This window comes from Gekko japonicus, unplaced genomic scaffold (genome assembly GCF_001447785.1).
Source record: "Gekko japonicus isolate JY-2015 unplaced genomic scaffold, Gekko_japonicus_V1.1 scaffold618, whole genome shotgun sequence".
NCBI classification, from domain to species: domain Eukaryota; kingdom Metazoa; phylum Chordata; class Lepidosauria; order Squamata; family Gekkonidae; genus Gekko; species Gekko japonicus.
Window position 1 is genome coordinate 848,277 of NW_015159726.1, and position 22,380 is coordinate 870,656.

Consider the following 22,380-nt stretch of genomic DNA (forward strand, 5'->3'; position numbering starts at 1 on the left):
TTTTAAAATAAATCATTTTACTGTTGACCCTGAGAAGTCCCTCTGTACCACATAGTTCCCCCAGCCGCTTGGACACGCTAAGAGTGGGTTGGGGACTCCCTAAGGAGAATAAGGGCAAAATGGTCAGTTGCCAACTCTCCAGGGGAGCCCCAAAGATTACCGGGAAGCCCAGAGGTGGGTTCCTAACAACAGCAGAGGGAGGTTAGGAGGCTGTCCCGCCTAACCAGAGCCCAAGACAGGGACAGTGGTGGCAGCAATACCCGGAGGCAGTGGTGAAAAACTGCCCCTTCAGGTGCCAGGTCAGGCAAAGGAGGGGTGGGCAGAGCGGGGTCTGCCAGTGGACGCGGGCCCGTTCCGCCACAGTGGGGTTGGACGAAATCGCCACCTGCTACCCTGCCTGCCTTGGATGACATGCAGGGACGGAGGTGGACTGGAGGAGGCAGGTGGGCAGAACAGAATGGCCCACCCTGGCCTGGTGCCTCACTGCGCCTGCACCAGGGGAGGAGCTCACTGCTGGGCGTCATTAGTGCCCCCCATGAAAAAATTCCTGGCTACGGGCCTGCCACTGAGGCTTTGACTCCTGTGACAGTTGCCCCAGCAATGAGAAAAGGACTTCATAGACAAAGCACCTGTTATCATGGGGGTTTGGAAGGACCACTGCTCGTTGCTCCCTGTGGCTGATCCTGCTAGTACGTTTGGACCAGCTGATAAGAGTGTAGGGATCCATTTGGTTTATGTCAGACTTGAGCTATGGATCATACTGATTGGTCACTTTGTTGATCACCTCCAAAAGCTCAACGATCTCTGGAGGAAGCCAATGTCTGAGAGCACCCCTACTTTCCAGCAGCTGCCAATGCTGGGCCGTTTTTGTTTAAATTCAGGGGGAAAGAGAGCAAGGGATAAAAATGCAGTTTGCAGGTTAGAACTACAAGGCGGCTGATGAACTGAACCCTGCCCTCTGTCCCCAAAAACTGTGAACACACCCACATTATTTCACGCACACTACTCTCCCCAGATATATTTGGCCACCACAATATGATAGTTAGTTACACAGTAAGCCTAAACTTATGTGGCCCATGTTGCCTCTGTGTATATTTAAACAAAGGCACCTTTCAAGACATACTTGTGTGTGTGTTTATTTGAACAAATAAATAAATATCTAATCAGGCATCCTGTTGCTAAAGGTCCCAAAGCAGAAATCTGCTGTGATATGGGAAACCCTTTTCATTTCCTACAAGGCTGGCTACAAAGGTTGGATGTTCTTGTCCCCCTACTGCTGGGAACATGACTCCAAGACCCTCGCTGCATAAAAGCAGAAGAGCTGTCATGATCCAAGCAGTGAAAAATGCAAAAGAGGCATGAATAGGGAGCAGGATAGCTCTTTAGGGAGGGGATGTGGGCTTCATGGGCTGCAACCAATACTCTTCTTGAGACCTCAAGGGGTTGCTGTCATTCATCATAGATCATACTCTAGACCAGGGATTCCCAACCTTTTTGAGATTGTGGGCACCTTTGGAATTCTGACACAGCATGGTGGGCACAGCCACAAAATGGCTACTGCAGTAGGCGGGCCCAGCCACAAAATGGCTGCCACAGCTTACCTTCAACCACACCGTGAAGATCGTTGTGCTCTGGTGACACCTGCTGCCAAAGCAATGTTCTGAAAGATCTGCATAGCCAATGGAATCTCCAATGGCCAATCAGAAGCCTTGCTGGGTCAAAGCCTGATTGGGCCCTATCCATGCTCTAAATACACTTGGTGGGCACCAAGAAAGGTTTCAGTGGGTGCCACGGTGCCCACAGGCACCACGTAGGGGACTATGAACCAAATAGGGCTAAGCTAAACCAAATATTTATTAAGGTGTTACACGTGTTAAAACTTTCCTGATTAAAAATTGCTTTGTCTAAGATCAGACTGTAAAAGCTTGTCCACTATACATACAAATGATGGGTAAAAACTTTACAACTGAAGACCAAACGCGTTTCGGCCCCTAAGGGCCTTCCTCAGTGGTCACTATTATCTATATATTCTAGACACACATTCAAAGACCTGTTACAGAATTCTAGTACACATATAATTACACCAGATGTTGTTTCCTTGTCTACTTATAATTGGACACCTGGTATTAGTGATGGGCCATAGGTATAGCCATATCACCACCACAACATATTCTGGTAACAGCGGTTTTGTAGGTCTGAATGTGCGTCCCTCCATCAAAGTGAAAATTCTATTCCCATCACAAACACAATCAACTGCAACCACAGAATAATTCAACTCACACTCAGGAGTGGAATGTATCGGACTGATTTGTTTTCCGTGTTGCGCTACCAAGTAGGAAAACTGTTTTGCCACTTGTCTCTCTCGCATCCTGTAAAAATGAAAGTGCACACGGGCGTTAAGTTCCTGGTCTCCTGAGTGTATGTATGCTCTTGGAAGGGTAGCGAAAGTAACTGACAAAGTAGTCAGTGTTACATAAAAACTGCTCTTCTAATACTTCCTCTCTACAGCAGCTTGTCTGCGGCAGAACCAGCTGGTGACGCTCTGGAATATGGGCTTGTGTGTAGTGCACAGGGTTGCCACATCCCTCCTCACAACTGGTGAGGGATGAGGGGACTTACCGAGACTCGGAGGGAGGCCCAGGAGACATCGCCAGTGACGCAGCTATGCCACTTCCAGCATGCACCGGGAGTGACATCATCACACTATGCCATTGTGGCGACACTGGTATTTGGGCAAAAACTCTATGGTAAAAATGGCTTCTATCATTGAGTTTTTGCCCAATACCAGAGCATCACTGTGATGTCACTGACATGAGGACATTACTTCTGGTGCACGCCGGAAGTGGTATCGCCATGTCACCGGCAATGTAGCCTGGGCCTCCCTTCCTCTCCTGGTAGGGGGCGGGGTCTGGTGGCAGGGGGTCTGGTGGCAGGCTGGCAACCTTACTAACTAATGCAGTTAGGCATTAAGAGCCTAACCCACCTGACCGTTACAGTCATCTTTAGAGGATCTGCTTTGGAAGTCCCTGACTTGTCAGATTAGGTGAGTGGCAACCTGGGAGGGAGCCTTGTTAGTCATGGTACCAAACCTCTGGAACTCTCCCCCCAGGGAGATCTGGATGTTACCACCTTCCGACAGCAGGTGAAGACCTTTTTGTTTTGGTTGGTGTTCCGTCACTGATTTTATGCACCTGTACATATTTTAGTTCTGCTTTTAATTGTTTAAATTATGTTTTAATTTGTTAGCCATCTTGTTGGCCCTTCTAAGGGCAAAAAGGCAGAATATATACTTTTAAAAGTAAACAAATAAGAGTCCAACCTGGAGCTTCTGACTAAGAAGCAGGGAAACTCATGAAGTACATGTTTCCCCTTTCCCATTTCTCTTCGGGCTTAATTTTTTTTTTTTAATGCTAGCTTGCCCCAAAGTTCCAAATTGATTCCTAAAAATGACTGAGAAAGCAGTACCTTTGGCGGGCCCTTTCCCGTGCTAATTTCCTCTCGGCCTCAGTCCCGTGGGCTTTATGGGGAGTGATATCAATCCTTTCCACTCTCATCTCTGCGCAGCGTTTCTTTTCATTCACAAGGAACTCCTGTAGGTCTCTGCATCGCTGGCAACAGAAAATCTGGAAAGCAAGGTCCCGCTATTACCCGGCAGTGTGCTCCCTGGCTTTGCAAACAGTCCGGAAGAATGCTTTCCCATTACTTACAGATCCGAATTCAGCTATTTTTTCTAGACTGTCAAATGAAGGAAAGGTTCTCAACAAGCTGCCACAGAACTCACAGTATGCAGGATAGTCTTCCTCCAACTGTAGAGAGGAATTGAAACAAAATTTTGAAAAATGTGAGTGATAATCATCATGCGACAGGCTTATAAAGAATACTGTTCCTTTAGTTATAGTTTAATTTTGTTGCTGTTTTAATTGCATGTACTGGGTTTTTTTTATACTGGTAAACTGATTTTATAGAACATTGTTTTACATCTGTTGCCCTAGGCTTGGAAGGAAGTGAAATATATATTGATGTGAACCCTGAATTTTCAGGTTAGGTCTTGGTTAGCCTTCCTTATTTTTTTTAATTAGATTTATTTATCTCACCCTTTCTTCTTCCAAGGAGGATTTTAGGGTGACATACCTGGTCCTCTCACCCCCTCCCGCATTTCATCCTCACAACAACACTGTAAGGTAGGTTTGGTGGAGGGCGACTGGCTCAAGGTCACCTAGTGAGCTTCGTGGTGAAGTAGGGATTCAAACCTTGCCCCCCCCCCCCGAGCCTCACACTCTAACCACTACACCATTCAGGCTCAAGGACAGGTAGCTCTTATGCCAGTACAACTTCACCCATTTTGTGGCTTCAAGAGTCTCTGCATCCACTTCTACACAAAGTCACGTGGACAATCTCTACTATTCCAGCAGGTAGAAAAAATTAACATCAAGAGCACCGCACTTTACTTAATGATTGTTTTATACAGTTTAATGATTGTTTTTATGTTGTTTTAACTGTGGTTATGGCAATTGCCTCTGTTGTAGCCGCTCTGAGCCCGTTGGGGAGGGCGGGGTACAAATCTAATGAATGAATAAATAAACAAATAAAAGAGGAGGGGCTGTGAACAGCCGCCCTGAGCCTGCTTTGGTAGGAAGGGAGGGGTATAAATCGAATAAAATAAATAATAAAATAATAAAATAATAACATTCTCCAGTGTAGCAACAAAACTGGATGAAGGTACTTCTGTGGAACACTTTTGTTCCCCAAAGGTCTTTTATAATCCCAGGAACTCTCTCCAGTATGGCTGGGGATAAAGTATGGATTGGATCCAGTGTTATTGCCTTTTCATTTAATGGTGATTTTAACACTCAGCCCAGATGTCATGACCAAAGTGGAGTTTGTGGTGCTTGGTGTTGTGTGAGCCAGCCAGATGCCACCTCCTCTGATGAGGAGGAGTCCGAAGAATTGGGCCCCACACCAACAGAATCCCCACCTGTGCAGGCGGATGTAGTAGTGGACCAAACAGGGGAATCATCGGGAAGCAAGAACGCTTCCCAGTCATGGCCAGGCTGCTTGATCTTCCAGGAGGAGAGATGCCACAGAGGCTGACCTTCCGCCCCAGCATCTCCTGAGCCAGTAGAGCACAGAAGAAGAAGAAAACATTTGGCAGCTCAGAAAAGATGGAGTGCCCGCTTGGCTGCTCAGCAACAGTAAGCATTAGTTCCTGGAGTGGAGTCCTTGCAGGCCCCAGTCTGACAGGATGATATGGAAACAGTAAAAGATCCACACCTGTAGGAAGGTGAACGTGACTGGAAGGAGCAACATCTGGCCCTCAGGGGATGAGTCAGTAAAAGGTGCAGATAAAAGGAACATGCGGAACATGGCTCGGTGTGGAAAGAATCTTGCTCGCCACCCCTCTGTGCATTGACCTGTTTAGCAAACAGAGCAATACCCTGACCCTGCTGCCTTGTACCTTGTCTCTAGTAATTTGTGCTTGTTCCTGAAGCCTGGGACCCAGACCCCTGTATCCTGCACCTGCTTCCAAGCCTTGGAACCAGACCCCTAGACCCTGGACCCTCCTACCCTGACCCTTGGACTGGACTTTTGTATATCTAACTCTGGACTGGTTTCTAGACATGCTCCTGGGTATTTCTGTACTTGTTGTCATTATACTTGTGTATGCCAGAACCCCCAAGTAAAGCAACAGCACCAGGCTTAGCCCTGAATGTGACACCCATGAAGTGAATTTGGGTAATGCCTGGGCTTGTGTATTTCTTCTTTCCTTTTGTGCAGAACACTGAGATTAAAGACACAAGTTGGACGTATTCAATCTAATGCCAAGGAGATGTGACATATGTAGGTAATTTATTAACTTAGATAGTCGGGGTGTTTATTTGTTTGTTTTTGAAAAACAAAACTGGGAAATAAACTGCCCTTGATTTATTAAGGCATCCACATTAGGATATTACAACTGATTTGTAGTGTACCATGCAAGGGAGGGAAAATGGGTGAGAGAGGGAGTGTGCAGGACTGGCTATAGATCAGACCCATGGCTGTTGTGAACAAACTCAGTTGGACTCATCTGAATTCTGCTTAACTGGGATGAGATCCATTTGTACCCATTAGAATTTCAATATACAGTCATGAGAACATAAAAAGAACCCTGCTGGATCAGACCAGTGGTCAATTTGGTCCAGCATCCCGTTTCACACAGTGGCCCACCAGTTACTATGAAGGGCAAACAACAGGGCAAAGAGGCTGTTCTTCCCCTGATGTTGCTAGAACCAAATGCTGACACATACATGTATAAAAGAGCCACTCCTTACTTATATGCAACAGGCCTAACTGTCATTAATAATAGTAACAACAACTCAGCTTCAGTTATTGTCATTTTTGTAGAAAATCTGTGCTTTTTCAGTAATATCAGTTATGCTTCTTCTCTACTCATCCACAAAAATTGTGGAGGGGAAATTGTGTAGTGTGTTTTTATCAAAAATTTGTGGTATTGTAAATTTTTATGCAATGAATGCAGGGCAGATATCCCTCACATTCCTTCAAAGAAGCAAACTCTAGTTTCAGATAGATTTACAATTATTAATATGCAACCTGCCCTGACCTGGATGGCCCAAGCTAGCCTGATCTCGTCATATCGTGGAAGCTAAGCAGGGTCGTCCCTGGCTAGTACTTGGATGGGAGACCACCAAGGAAGTCCAGAGTTGCTAGGCAGAAGCAGGCAATGGCAAAACCACCTCTGAACATCTCTTGCCTTCAAAACCCTACAGGGTCACCATAAGTTGGCTGTAACATGACGGCAACAAAAAAAGCAACCTAATTAGCAAAATACTGAGATGGAAGAGGAAAACTAAAGCAAGGCCCATGGAACAGCTGTCTTTTTCCAATCCAGTTTTTCTATCAAACCAACAAAGCTTATTTCCTGGATTCCTCCATGTCCTTATACCTTTGCCACTAGCCTGGGGGTTCCACAACTGCAGTACATGACGGCATTTAACGGGGATCAACTAAGGCCATTCAACCTTCACCCATGGCTCCTCCTTTGTCTTTGTCTGCACCCCTGCCCAAATCCAGATGGGGAAGCTGGGCTAACATGACTGACAGCTTGGAGAGTCTTGTTTCCCTTTTACTGTCTAAAGGGATTACAGACAACTGTAAATGATCCAATTTGTAATTTCATTAGGGATTTTAGAGCCATCTGGCTCCTGAAGAGCTTGGCAAGTAGCAAACCACGCAAAAGAAACTGGTTTGTTCACCTATGTTCCTGGAGTCAGCTTGTCTCTGATTAGCTCCACTCCCAACAATTTTGTTTGATGCAAAACATCCTTCTAGACTCCTTTGGTTGTTTCTCCAACCCAGTCCTTCCAGGGCTGTATAACTTCAGAAAGCAGGTACACATTTTTGAATGATTGCCTAACTTAAAAATCTCCCAGTACACAGAAAGGTACAGCATCAGGAAGATAAAACGCAGGAGAGGAGAATGATGTAAGCTGCTTTGGGTGCCCTTGAGGGAAAACACTGAGGTATAAATGAAGTAAGTAAGTAAATAAAGCTACATGACATCTCTTCCGCCTTATATGCTAAGTTTCGGTGATCAAGGAGTTTTTCTGGGGGGGGGGTTTGGAATCATTCAGTCATGTAAACAAGGAGTGTTTATTGGTGGGTGGGATTATTCAGTCATGTAATCCCGATCCTGCTTTATTTTTATTTTTTTTAATCCTGCTTTATGAAGTGGTAAAATTCTGGAAGGAGTGCACCATTTGTGATTTCAAAAAAACAAACAAGTCATCCTTCGGGGCCAAATAGCAGATTGACATTACTTATACAATTCTTTTTCCTGTTGTTCTTTTTTAATAATCTATTTCAGGGGAAAGCACTTATGGGAGGCTGGAATCTTGAGGGGCAAGAGGGAAGGGAGAAGGGCTGCTCTCAGTACCATTCTTGCCAGTCACCTGATTATTCAAGTGCAGCCCCCTGGTGCCCTCCTCCAGCTGTTTCTTCATCTGCAATGGGGAGGGGGCTACAGGGCCCAAGGCGATGGAAAGTGCCACCACGTAGGGTTTTCAAGGCAAGAGACATGCAGAGGCAGTTTGCCATTGCATGCCTCTGTGTAGCAACCCTGGGTTTCACTTTTGTTCTCTCATCTATGTCCTCATCAGCGCTGACCCTGCTTAGCTTCCAAGATCGGATAAGATCAGGCTAGCCTGAGCCACCCAGGCCAGGCCCACAGTCATCAGCAAACACCACGAGTGGTTCGTTTGTATCCCACTTTTCTTCCATCATGGAACTCAAGTGCCAATTTTCTCTCATTCTGTGTAAAGGTAAAGGTTCCCTTGCTCGAAAGCCAGTCGAGTCCGACTCTAGGGTTGCGGTGCTCATCTCCGTTTCAAAGCCAAAGAGCCAGCGCTGTCCGAAGACATTTCCATGGCCATGTGGCCGGCATGGCTAAACACCAAGGCGCACGGAACGCTATTACCTTCCCACCGAAGTGGTACCTATTTATCTACTTGCAATTTCTTGCTTTCGAACTGCTAGGTTCGAAAGCAAGGGGGTTGGGGGCTATCCAGTGTTTTGCACGGAGTGTCACATGTATGACTATCTGCCCACTGGGCAGAAGTCTTGGGTGTGTCCTCGGTGCAAGGAGCTCCTGGTTCTCAGGGAACGTGTGTGCTCCCTTGAGGCCAAGGTGGCTGACCTGGAGAAGCAGAGACAGTCAGCTAGGCGCACAGAAAAGACTCTCGGGGACTTGTTAGCTACGTCCCACTCTGGATCTGGCAGCCCCGCTGCTGTCAGGGAGCATGAGGGTCTAGGGGAAACAGGGCACCATGCTGAGGATAAGGGGAATGTGCCCTCAGAAGGGACCTCTTCCCCAGCTGGTGAGCGGCTCTCCTTTTGCACCAAGGAACCATCCCTGAGCAGGGTGGGAGGGGGGCTCTTGGTAGTGGGTGATTCGATCCTTAGGCAGGTAGACAGCTGGGTGGCGAACCCGCGTACTGACCGTATGGTGACTTGCCTGCCTGGTGCGAAGGTAGCGGACATTACGCGTGTTTTAGATAGGCTGGTAGATAGTGCTGGGGAGGAGCCAGTGGTCGTGGTGCATGTCGGCACCAACGATGTGGGGAAATGCAGTCGTGAGGTCCTGGAGGAGAAATTTAGGCTCCTGGGCAGGAAACTTAGGTCCAGGACCTCCAAGGTAGCCTTCTCAGAAGTGTTACCTGTTCCACGCGCAGGGCCGGAGAGACAGGCAGAGATCAGGAGTCTCAATGCGTGGATGAGACGATGGTGTAGGGGGGAAGGGTTCAGGTTTGTTAGGCACTGGGATACTTTTTGGAACAAGAGGGAGCTGTACAGGCGAGACGGTCTCCACTTGTCCCGAGAAGGAACCAGGCTGCTGGCACTTAAAATCAAAAAGGTGGCAGAGCAGCTTTTAAACTGAATATTGGGGGAAAGCCGACAGGAGATGAAAAGTCTCTGGTTCGGGTTGGCTCATCTGAGAGAGGTGAGGGGGTACCGGTTGCTTTTCTACAGGGAGGTGGATTGAAATTGTCCACAGAGGCCATGGCTGGTGACATGGACTGCCGGACAACGACTCGAGATAGCAAGAGGAAGGATGCAGGCTTAACTTGTAAGGGAAATTACAGCTGTTTCTATACAAATGCTAGAAGTGTCCGAGGTAAAATCGGGGAGTTGGAGTGCTTGGTGTCGGAGGGAAAAATAGACATTGTGGGTATTTCTGAAACTTGGTGGGATGAGGAAAATCAGTGGGACACAGTGATTCCCGGTTATATATTATATCGGAAGGATAGGGGGGGAAGGGTTGGAGGTGGGGTAGCTCTGTATGTCAGAGAGGGTATAAAGTCTAGAAAGATTGAGAGGCTAAGTGAATTGGATTCGCTTCTGGAAGTTCTATGGGTTGAAATAGGGGGGCCAAAAGGAAACTTAACACTGGGAGTTTGTTATCGCCCACCAGATCAAAAGATAGAGGAGGATTATAAAATGATGAATGCCTTAAAGATAGCAACTAGACAAAAACACTGTGTAATAATAGGTGATTTTAACTACCCACACATTGATTGGGTCAATATGTGTTCTAGCCGGGAAAAAGAGATTGAGTTTCTAGACACTCTAAATGACTGTGCTATGGAGCAGATGGTCACGGAACCTACCAGGGGAGAGGCGATCCTTGATTTGGTCCTAAGTAACACTCAAGACCTGGTGAGAGATGTAAAAGTGATTGCACCGCTTGGAAACAGTGATCATAATGTTGTTGAGTTCATCATTTGTACAAATAGAGAATTGGCCAAAAAGACTCACACAACCATTTTTAACTTTAAAAGGGGTAATTTCTCTGATATGAGGGGACACGTGGGGAGGAAACTGAAAGGAAAAGTAGAAAGGGTCAAAACAATTGGGGAAGCTTGGGATCTATTTAAAACTACGATCCTAGAAGCTCAAAAAATATATATTCCGCAGGTTAGGAAAGGCACAAACAGGTATAGGAAAAAGCCTGCATGGTTAACAAACAGAGTAATGGAGGCTGTAAAAAGTAAAAAGAATTCCTTTAAGCAGTGGAAAGCTAGTCACAGTGAGGCTGATAAAACGGAACACAGGCTATGGCAAATAAAATGCAAGTCTGAGGTCAGGCAGGCAAAAAGGGAATATGAGGAGCATATAGCAAAAAACGTAAAAACCAACAATAAAACTTTCTTCAAATACATTAGAAACAGGAAACCAGCCAGGGAGGCAGTGGGGCCCTTGGACGACCAAGGGGTAAAAGGAGTATTGAAGGATGATAGGGAAATGGCTGAGAAGCTAAATGCATTTTTTGCCTCCGTCTTCACTGTGGAAGATGAGAAGTGCTTGCCCACTCCAGAACCACTGATTTCAGGAGGGGTGTTGAAAGACCTGAGTCAGATTGAGGTGACGAGAGAGGAGGTCCTAAAACTGATAGACAACTTAAAAACTGAAAAATCACCAGGCCCAGATGGCATACATCCGAGAGTTCTGAAAGAACTCAAATGTGAACTTGTAGATCTCCTGACAAAGATATGTAATCTTTCCTTAAAATCTGCCTCCATTCCTGAGGATTGGAAGGTAGCTAATGTCACTCCCATCTTTAAAAAGGGTTCCAGAGGAGATCCGGGAAATTACAGGCCAGTCAGTCTGACGTCGATACCGGGTAAATTGGTGGAAACCATTATTAAGGAAAGAATTAGTAGGCACATAGATGAACAAAACCTATTGAGGCAGACTCAGCACGGTTTCTGTAAGGGAAGATCTTGTCTCACTAACCTGTTAGTGTTCTTTGAGGGGGTGAACAAACATGTGGACAAGGGGGATCCAATAGATATTATTTACCTTGACTTCCAGAAAGCTTTTGATAAAGTTCCTCATCAAAGGCTCCTAAGTAAGCTCAAAAATCATGGGATAGAAGGACAAGTCCTTTTATGGATCAAAAACTGGCTAGTTCATAGAAAACAGAGAGTGAGTGTAGGTGGGCAATTTTCTCAGTGGAGGGTGGTAAGCAGTGGGGTACCGCAGGGATCAGTACTTGGTCCACTGCTTTTTAACTTGTTCATTAATGATTTGGAGATGGGAGTAAGCAGTGAAGTGGCTAAATTTGCGGATGATACAAAGTTGTTCAGGGTGGTGAAAACCAGTGAGGATTGTGAGGCACTCCAAGGGGATCTGTCAAGGATGGGCGAGTGGGCGTCAACATGGCAAATGGGGTTCAATGTGGCCAAGTGCAAGGTGATGCACATTGGAGCCAAAAATCCTAAATATAAATACACATTGATGGGGTCTGAACTGGCAGAGACTGAGCAAGAGAGAGATCTTGGAGTTGTAGTGGATAACTCACTGAAAATGTCGAGACAGTGTGTGACTGCAATAAAGAAGGCCAATGCTATGCTGGGGATTATTAGGAAGGGTATTGAAAACAGATCAGCCAATATAATAATGCCCCTATATAAATCAATGGTGAGACCTCATTTGGAATACTGTGTGCAGTTCTGGGCACCACACCTTAAAAAGGATATTATAGCTTTGGAAAAAGTGCAGAAAAGGGCAACTCGAATGATAAAAGGGTTGGAACACTTTCCCTATGAGGAAAGGTTAAAGCGCTTAGGGCTCTTTAGCTTGGAGAAAAGACGACTGAGGGGTGACATGATCGAGGTTTATAAGATTATGCATGGGAAAGAGCAGGTAGAGAAAGAGGTACTTTTCTCCCTTTCTCACAATACAAGAACTCGTGGGCACTCCATGAAACTGCAGAGCGGTCGGGTTAGAACGGATAAAAGGAAGTATTTCTTCACCCAAAGAGTGATTAACACATGGAATTCACTGCCACAGGAAGTGGTGGGTGCTACAAGCATGGACGGCTTCAAAAGGGAATTAGATAAGCATATGGAGCAGAGGTCCATCAGTGGCTATTAGCCACAAGGTATAGCTAGGGGCTCTGGGGCAAGTGATGCTCTGTCTTCTTGGTGCTTGGGGGGGGGTCAACAGTGGGAGGGCTTCTAATGTCCTGGCCCCACTGCTGGACCTCCTGATGGCACTGGTATTTCTGGCCACTGTGTGACACAGAGTGTTGGACTGGATGGGCCTTTGGCCTGATCCAACATTGGCGTCTCTTATGTTCTTATGTTCTTATGTTCTTAGGTTGGCAGGAGCTGGAACTAGAGACGGGAGTCATGCGGCAACCCGGGTCTCGAACTGCTGAACTACTGACCTTCCACAGCCTGCAGTTCAGCATCTTAACCACTTGAGCCACCGCAGCTCTGTGTAGGGGGATCAAAATGTAGGGGAGTGTGCAAGACCTCAGAATGCAGGAGCCTACTGCATGCTCTGGTTTTTACGACAAACAGGCAACAAGCCTCTGAAATGATCGGCAAGTCATCTTCTATCGCACCTCAACATCATAACTCAATCTTGCAGTGAATGGATGAGCAACTACCCCTTCAGTGCATGCAGTGTGCGCACATCAATGCATACTTGTAATCACAATCCAGCTGGGGTGTGAGGCAATCACACCTACCCCATTAAATACACCCAGCTAACCACAAATACAGAAAAAAACATTGGCATACATAATTGATGGTTAAAAGACAGCCATGATCTGTGATATAAAATGCATAACTGTATTCACACACCTCCCTTGCTATTATGGAACCATAATTACTGAGTGGGAAGAGCCCTCACCGCTATCTGAATGTCTCCTCGTGATGTTTCCTGTCTATATGCTAGGATCGTTGGAGGCCCAACACTGGAGAGGGTTTGCAGCGATTCCTGAAACAGCTTTACGAATTCCTCTTTAAACTTTAAAAAAAAGCAGAAAAACAATATGCAATAAGAGACCACTCAATTTGAATCCTCAGACCACTTTGCCCAGAATATTCCCACAGGCTTACTCCTGAAATACCTTCAGCCTGGATTGGGTACAAGCAGTAGTTGCGCCGGTATAGCAGTGATAATACATTTTAAATTAGAGACCGAGGGATTCATACCTCCGTGTCGCATAAAACGTCTAAACTGCTGAGATCTTGGGACAAGACAGCGTAGATATCTAAACATCAGCAATAAGAATTAGTTAGGAAATCAGCATGTTCTTGCTTTTTAGAACTGATTCGTCTTCATATATGTCCAAGTGACTCTCTTATTTAGGCCAGTGGGTATGCTGAAACAGCATAAGCAGACTTCCCCTCCTCCCTCATAGATAAAGCAAAGCGGGATGTTACAGCTTGCACTGATTCCCTCATCAGTGTGCACAACAGTTAACTGTGAGGCTCTGAGTCTTGTGGAGGAAAGGTACTCGCCCTTTCCAGAGATATTCCTCATCTGCATAAACTGAGAACATATCATTTGTCTGTGTGAATATGCGCTTAGAAGACTTCTACTTCTGTTCCACACTTCTGTGAATGTCCAGTGTCAGGGACAGGATTTAAGAAGAGTTTTCAAGAGGTTCTGTCAGCAAGACTGCTAATCCACAACATGTCAGGGCCAGCTCCCATGGCAATGTGGATGCTCAAAAGTTGTTAGGATGACCTTTCCCTTGCTGACTTCCAGACACAGCGGGCCACTGAGAGTGGAGCATTTGCTTCAGATGGCATATTATGGACTTGCCTTTTGGCATGCCACCACAAACATCATTTTTCCCCTATATTTATAATTAAATGCCAAACATCAAATTCTCTTTTGTTTTCAGGTTACATGAATGTTCATATATAGCAGGAGTATAGTGGGGGAGCGTTCAGTCACAGAGCAATCCTAAGCAGAGTTCCTTCTAAATCCATTGAAGTCAATGACATGTATCCTGTCCTAGGCCGGAGGAAATTCCTCTAACCTGAGGCTTCTTCTTCCAACAAGTGACTCTTCCATTGGGAGAGGACCCAAACAAGTTGAAGGAAGGCTCCCTCCAAACTTTGCGCAGTGGAGTGCCAGGATTCATGCCAATGGGCTTAGAAGGAAGTAATTTTGCTTAGCATTGCACTGTAAAGCATGCACACGACACAAATAAGGTGCATATATACAAACAGAAGCCACAAAACGATGGGGGACATGGTTAAACCAAAGAGAGGCCTTGTGGTACTTCAGAGACCAGCACAATTATTGCAGCATAAACTTTTGTAGATTAGAGCCCACTTTTATAATATGCTTATGTCTGATGGAACAGGCTGAAGTCCGTGAAAACTTATGCCATAAGCTTCACATGGTATTCTTGCTTCTACGTTCCACAGCTGATCATTACAATGGCTGTGCATTCTAGACAAAGAATCACATTATTTGTGACAGAAGATACTGCACTCAAAATGTCATATCCTTGAAACACGACATCTGGAGCCTGCCGAACAGCAGAACATTTACAAGTGGGGGGGAAATGAGCTTGCTGTTTGAGATGTCAGGTGAAGATGTTAACTTGTTAGCAAAGTCTGTAGCCTGCCATTGCAAATAGCAAGGGCAAGCAGATCTACTTATGAGTAAGTGTCTTAGACTCCTGTGGCAAGCTGGTGTCTGTCGCAAGTGTTCCTGTGTGCTGATGTTTGCATTTGCAAATGCACAAACAGCAGAACAAGAATAAATTGGAAGGAAGGAAGGAAAGGAAAGGCAAGGCAAGGCAAGGCAAGGCAAGGCAAGGCCTGAGGCTGGAATCAATTTGAGAGCTGAAATTATGAGGGACATCGCTTCCCCTTGTGCACAGATCCCTTTGTTTTGGCCCACTGGTGCATCTGGCCAAATCAGTCTGGCAGGTTTTGGAAACAATACAAAACCCTGCAACACCTGTTGAACAGAGGCAAATGCCTCTGTTAACATGCTGCAATTTGTGGTCCATCTTTCAAGCTGCCTTCTGTTGGTGGAAGGTGTCGTCAGGTCGCAGCCAGCTTATTGCAACCCCTCTGTGTAGCAGCCCTGAGACTTTCTTGGTGGTCTCCCATCCTACCAGTAATCGGGGCTGATCCTGCTTAGCTCCTGAGATCAAGCTAGCCTGGGCCATCCAGGTCAGAGCAAGCTGACGTCGCAAAAATAAACACCCACAAAATTGTCTCCACCCTTAACTGGACAACATATTTACAAGCCTTATTTCACAGGTCACCAAAACATCCATTTAAAGTGGTTAATTAATATTCCCATTTATGCACCAAGGGCTGAGGCTGAGAAATAGCCATGACGTATGTGTTTAAGAGAGCTGACTGGCAAAGGGCATGGAGTGGAAGGGCTCTATGGCTGAGCAGAAGTTACATCTCCTACCTTCACACCCCACCAGCTCTCCTGTTGAGATCTAAAAGCAGCGTTTATAAACAGGAAAGAAGAAAACAATAACTGGGGGGTGGAACCAATTTACCATTCTCAAGAAGGGCGCTTTTATCCTTCAGCTTCCTCTTGGCTAGAAAGAAAGCAGAACAAACATGACACAGGGTCTAACAAGAAATGTCCACTTTCCCCTCTCTTCAGTGAGAAGAAGTGTCAGTGGAGTAGGGCTGCCAAGTGGGTACGGGGGGTGGGTAAACCCCCGCTTTGGAGGCCCAATTTCTGATGCCGCGGAATCGGGCCCCGGGGGGAACTCCGCCCCCAACGTGGTCAACGTTGCACATCACTTCCAGTGACGCGCTGCCGGCGCGCGCCCACTACACACACGCGCATCCAAGGACGGCTCCCAGAGCCCAGCGAGGCTCCCCCGCCGGTGAGTTTTTTTGACTTGGCAACCCTACAGTGGAGACTAGTTTGAAAACAGAGGGGCAGACTCTAATCTGTCTGTTCAATGTGACCCCATGACCAAAGCAAGCATATTTAGGAGTGAACCACCACCAGCCCAGCTTCAGTGTGAGCGCTGTTGGCAATCCATAGCTGGAATGCTTCCATGATTGAAACACTGGAGCTCTGTCCCACTGGCCAGGTCTGAGCATGTGTATGAAGCCATTGCAATATCTGCAGATGTGGATAACCTCCTCTAGAAGAAGCAGAATTCTGAGTAATAAGGCAAGGCAGCGGTGGTGGTGATGGTGGTGGTGTGGAGACCCAAGTATAACAACCCCTATTTTGATATTTTAAGTGTACCACCTCATAAAGGCAGCCCCTGCACACTGCCATACAGATGCAATATATACAACTCTTCCTGTACAACATCAAGCACTCCCATTAAGTGCCTAAAATAAACCAGTTCCATATAAAAAAGTGGTTCAAGCCTGTATTTAGAAGGCCGAAGGACGCTGCTCCTGGCTGTCAGTCTTTAGCTTCTAAATTTTACCATTGGGTTGCATTGGGAGAGGCTCTGAAAAATACCATTTCCCACACTAACTTCCCTAAAATAAGAAACCACAGAACAAAAACAAAACCCTCCTCCAGATCTCGGCCTACACAGGTGCAAATGATGTTGTAAACAGTTAATTCCATTAAGGCTGTAATCCTAGGTACCCTCAGCCACGGGTTGGTCTGAAAGGGCTGGTTTGTCTGAGCAAAAGGTATTTGTGGTTAAATAAGTGGGGGTGTCTGTAATTTCCACCAGTTCCCTCCCCCAGCTGCAACCACCCCCATATCCTACACTATTCCTGAGTGCTCCCTGAGCCTCAGAAATGGCTTTTAGGGGAACAAGGGGGCTGCAGTGGAAGGGGGGGCAGGAAAGACCTTTCTCTTAGACAGAACTCTGCTTAAGGGCTCAAACTGACGATTTGCTTAGGTACATAAAATGCAAACTGCAGGCTCCTTTGCAGCCTTAATTTGCATTAGGGCTGTGCAGGAAAGAGAACCCATCTTTAACCCTTCCACCTCCACCCTGTCTTGCTATGGGAAATCAGGCTCCCTGCTTTGCTAGGGGAGGGGGGGATGCATGTTTTAAGATATCTTGTTGATTAAAACAGTCTCTCCCTTCCCCGCACAGCCCCCAGACAAACTGCTTTTTAAGGCTTGAAAGAGTGCGTCTCATCTGTATGGTTCGTTGGATCTAACCCACTGGATTCAGTGGGACTTAAAGTAAGCATGCCAAGTGTTGAGCTGTACAATAAATGAAGGATACTACTCTTTTTTTTTGCTCTGTATATTGTAAGGTAAGGTAAAGGTTCCCTTGCTCGAAAGCCAGTCGAATCCAACTCTAGGGTTGCGGTGCTCATCTCTGTTTCAAAGCTGAAGAGCCAGCGCTGTTTGAAGACATTTCCGTGGTCATGTGGCCAGCATGACTAAACACCAAGGCGCACGGAACGCTGTTACCTTCCCACTGAAGTGGTACCTATTTATCTACTTGCAATTTCTTGCTTTCGAACTGCTAGGTTGGCAGGAGCTGGAACTAGAGACAGGAGCTCACTCCATCATGCGGCACACTCGGGTCTCGAACTGCTGAACTACTACCGACCTTCCACAGCCTGCAGTTCAGCGTCTTAACCACTTGAGCCACCGCATATTGTAAACATCGCAATAAATACATTACTCACGCTTTTTCTTGGACGAGTGATCATAAAGCCAACTAGCATCTGTCTGCATGGAGACAGATATGCTAAAGGGCTTCTGGAGCGTATCAGCAGCCATTCCATACAATGCCTCCCTTTCAGTAGACAGAACATATGTAAGGAAACTGAACCATTAGTGTATTTCTCAAAGCAAACAGCACAGTTTGATGTTAAATTTCCAAAAAGTAGCAAATAAACTACTGAAAGAAGAAACATACAGCAGTTCCATCCTAAGTGGATCTACTCAGAATACTACTCAGGTCTGTGAATATTCAGTGTGTTTGTAGGACTGCATAGTCAGTAGGCACATAGTAAGATAGTAATAGTGGTTAGATATAGGCTGAGAATTCCATTCCTAACAATAGCAAGATATATCCTCCGGTATATATAATTCTATTTTGGTCATGGACTCCCCTGAACATTCCAACATGCTCCAAAATCAGTTCGCTCTCTGATCTGTCATTCAGAGGGTCTCCCTATCCACTGGCTGCTTGGCCTGAGTCCTGCCTCCAACATTCTAAAGAGTTTGCTCTTCCTCCCCCTCCCCGCAGCCAGTCAGAACTCAGAGGTCATTTGCATATGCGGCCTCACTGGCCTTTCCCTCTAACATTCTAAACAGTTTGCTGTTGATGTTCTGAGGTAAAATAAATTTCTCCTTAGTGTCTGTTGGGGAAAACCATGGTTGCAAATCTCCAGGTGAGGGCTAAAGATCACTCAGAATTACAACTGCTTTCCAGATGGCAGAGATCAGTTCTCCTGGAGAAAATGGTGGACTCTGTGTCCTTATATCCTGCCGAGATGGCCCCTGTATGACAGCCAATGTGATGTAGCAGTCAGGGCTTCAGAGTACGGGAGAGGCTGCAGGTGTGTGGGGGGGTGGAAAGCTGAAGAGTGAGGGGGAAATAAAGGTAGGTTGATGATTGGCTGGGAAGGAGATAGGGTTGCCAACTCCAGGGGGGAAATTCCTGGGGAGATGAGGGATGGAGCCTGGAGAGGGTGAGGTTTCAGGAGGCGTGGGACCTCGGACAGGTACAAAGCCATAGACTCCACCCTCCAAACCAACCATTCCCTTCTGGGGAACCATCATTGCCAATCTCCAGGTGAGGGCTGGAGATCACTCAAAATTACAACTGTTGTTTAGGTAGCAGAGATCAGTTCCTCTGGAGAAAATGGTGGACTCAGTGTCATCATACCCTGCTGAGATCACCACAGCAAATTGACACTGTCCAAGGCCGGGGCACCCGCCCAGAGCCTCTTTCTAGAGGCTGTTGTATTTATTTCCACAACGGACCTTTTTCCTAGTCTATAATAACCCTTCTCTTTGAAATGGCAACAAGTTCTCTCATTTGCTATCTGAACTTACCCGGGGGTAAAAAAGCACTCATCGGTACAGTTTGGAAGAAGCCTTCATAAACATTGTGGGGAAATACACTCCAAACACAATTGCAAAAAAAGCCTAATTTCACTAGTGAGTACAACATTGCAGAGAGGATACAGAAGACAGATTGGCTGTCTGTCCATCAAACCCCTCTGTCACGCCCTCTCGGTTTTGCAGCTGACTTCTTAAAAAAATACGCAAGTGATTTCTTCTTGAGGAAAGAAATTTCTCAATCACGACAACACTGGAGATTTGGATTTTGGCACTCAACAGTGACATTAGCAATCTCTCTTTAGTAAGGAGTGGGAAATGTCAGACGCTCACCTGCTTGACTTGTATAGAGAGGAACTTTCTCTCCTGACTCCTCCCAGGATTGTAGGATGGCCCTTTGTTCCTGCTGAGAACAAACCAAATTAGCTACATATGCAGTTAACTAATCACTGTTGTGTCTGCTGGCTGTAGAAAAAATGAGAAGCATTCTCCCTTTATGAAAGGAACAGCACATACCAGGACTTGGGTACACGGGACTGCTCAGTCAATCCCCCCATTCCTTTTTAGTGAGTTGGGAATAGATTTGGGGGAGCTAATACAAAGAAGAGAGGAAAACTACACAGTGTACACAGTTTTCTGATTTTCTTCCTTCTATTTTTTTTTTTAAATAAACTGTAGACCATAGGAGAGGCAATTTAAAGGGAAGCCCACCATGGGAAGACCTTTCCCAAGTAACTTTTATTTGAGGAAAGCATACATATTCCTGTAAATATGGAGGGGGGCTGTATGGGGTGGTGACCTTTGGATGGAAACAGGAAAGCATTAAATATTCCTGTGCGATGGCCTGCCCATTTAGATTACAGCCTTTTTACCTGCAATTTTTTTTTTACCCTTATGTCAGGGGAAAATAATCACAGGATGTCTAATTCTGCCCAGACATACTCTGGCAAGGAGGGAGCAGGCGTCCTTGCATGAACTGAACACATCTTCCTTCCCTCTTCACCTTTCTCCCTTTCCACTGTCCTCCTTAAGCAGCCCCCTGAACACTTTCCTAAGTGATGCTCTGGGCTAGCACAGTGTGTGATTTTCACTTTGGGCCCTTCTCTGCAGGAAACTGGGGAGTCCATTCCCCCAACATGGGACAATGCCCATCACAATTCTCACAACAGCATCTTGATGCCAGGTCTTCACCAGATGACCAAGGCTCTTGGGGTTCCTTGCTTTCTTTTGTAAGCAATTGCACTGATTTTTTTTAAATCTCACAGTACATGATAACATTTGCACTTGGACTGCCTGGTTACCTGTGCTTGGCAATGGTGACTTGGTGCCTTCAGAAGGTAGCTCCTCTTCAGAGGGTGGCTCTGTCACTTTTTCTGAGGGAGCAATTGCTGAACCTGGCTCTGAAACGCCATCAGCCTTCTCCATTTGACTCTGCTCATGAGACGACCTAAGCAAACAAAGGACAATCTAGTAATTCTTAAGGGCAACTGCAGGGAATTCCAAGGCATGGTGAATCCCTATAAAGGCAGACTGTGCTACGTTGTCAAGCCCCATAAAACACAGATTGTATGCTTGGATATGGACCCGAATCAAACAATTGTCCACCCTGACTTCAAGACAAAGCTTTCTGCCCTAGAATAAACAGTGCATCAGTAATGGCCATTTATCAGTTCTTGAGGTCCAAACTCGACATTACATCTGCCACGTAATCACTGTGGAGACTTGCACCAGGGTGACAGGCGTGAGTTTCCTGTGGGAACTCAATTCCTGACTGCTGCAGGAGCCTGATTCAGACTGGGACCATAGCATGGGGGTAGGAAGGGCTCCTGTCGCCTGGGAGAGCATTATTTGCCCTGTGGCCAAGCTATACTTTTGCTGGAGACATACTAGTGAAGCCTCTCTGGGCAGTTTCAGGTTGGGAAAATGGCACAGGGAGGAAGGTGCCCCTCCTCCCCAATGCAGCGGTCCCATTCTGAATCGGGCCCTGCAGTGCTTCTGAACTCAGTTCCCATGGGGAACTTGATGCTGTTGTTTTGCTGCAAGTCCCCATGGTGGCCACATAGTAGATGTAACATGTAGTTTGTGTGTGTGTGTGTGTGTAAAGTGCAGTCATATTGCAGATGACTTATGGTGACCCCATAGGGTTTTCCTAATGCAAGAGTCTAACAGAGGTGGTTTGTCATTGCCTGCCTCTGCATGATGACCCTGGACTTCCTTGGAGGTCTCCCACACAAGTACTAACCAGGGCTAACCCTGCTTAGCTTCTGAGATGAGATCAGGCTAGCCTGAGCCACCCAGGTCAGGGCTCTATATCGCTTGGCCCTGAGAAATTCACATTTTGACCACAGTACAGTCGTGTTGGAAGCAAACAGAATTTCAGGGCATATGCAGCAGACACCCTGCTATAATCCTATTGCAATTCCTCCCATGAAAGAGCAGGGACAGAGCAAGCGGCCACCAGTTTAAAACAAGGCAACACATCTCGTTAGAGAAATGTCTGAGGAGTGTAGGAACCCTATTCTCAGAAGTGATGACCACACTGTTTTCTAGAGTGAAGCAAGCATCCCCAAAACACCCACCGCTGTAGCTGTGGAGGATTCTGCACTCTTGAGAGGGCACTCTCAAGAGTACAGAAGTTGCGATCAGCAGTTCTCTGTGGGTATCTTGGGGATACTTGCCGCACAGATCTTCCAGATCCCAAGGCACAGTCTGAATGCAACACAGCAAGATTAGAAAAATGGTCAAAATTAATGCCTACAGCAAGCCCTAGCAAATTTTGTTGTAACGTCCCCTGAGTTTAATAAGACAGATTCTTCATTACCTCTCTGAAGATACAGAAGTTCTACTTTTCGCCGTTCCTGGATGATCTTTAGAATCTGTGCAAACAAGCACCATTAACAGTGAATCATGACGGCACTTAGAAGAGTAGGCAGATTCAGAGCATCCTTACTGAACTTTTCATATTACAAACAACATGAAAATCCATTCGATGTGATAAAGACCTGTTTTTCTTACGCTAAAAATGATATAGTGGAGAGTCACACATCCATTCATAAATGAGAATGAAGGGCAATTATTTCCTAG

At 46.1% G+C, this 22,380-nt stretch overlaps 1 protein-coding gene across 1 annotated transcript in view; it reads right to left on the reverse strand.

The window, feature by feature from the left end:
• The window catches only part of ERICH6 (glutamate rich 6), a 46,979-nt gene that overhangs the window by 12,414 nt on the left and 12,185 nt on the right, over positions 1 to 22,380 (reverse strand). The window contains exons 4-10 of the mRNA XM_015423931.1: positions 17,913 to 18,022; positions 15,833 to 15,874; positions 13,500 to 13,558; positions 13,195 to 13,311; positions 3,708 to 3,806; positions 3,466 to 3,623; positions 2,281 to 2,369 (exon numbers count right to left, since the gene is read on the reverse strand). Coding sequence (XP_015279417.1) covers positions 2,281 to 2,369; positions 3,466 to 3,623; positions 3,708 to 3,806; positions 13,195 to 13,311; positions 13,500 to 13,558; positions 15,833 to 15,874; positions 17,913 to 18,022 — 674 coding nt within the window. The remainder of the gene's footprint in view (positions 1 to 2,280; positions 2,370 to 3,465; positions 3,624 to 3,707; positions 3,807 to 13,194; positions 13,312 to 13,499; positions 13,559 to 15,832; positions 15,875 to 17,912; positions 18,023 to 22,380) is intronic.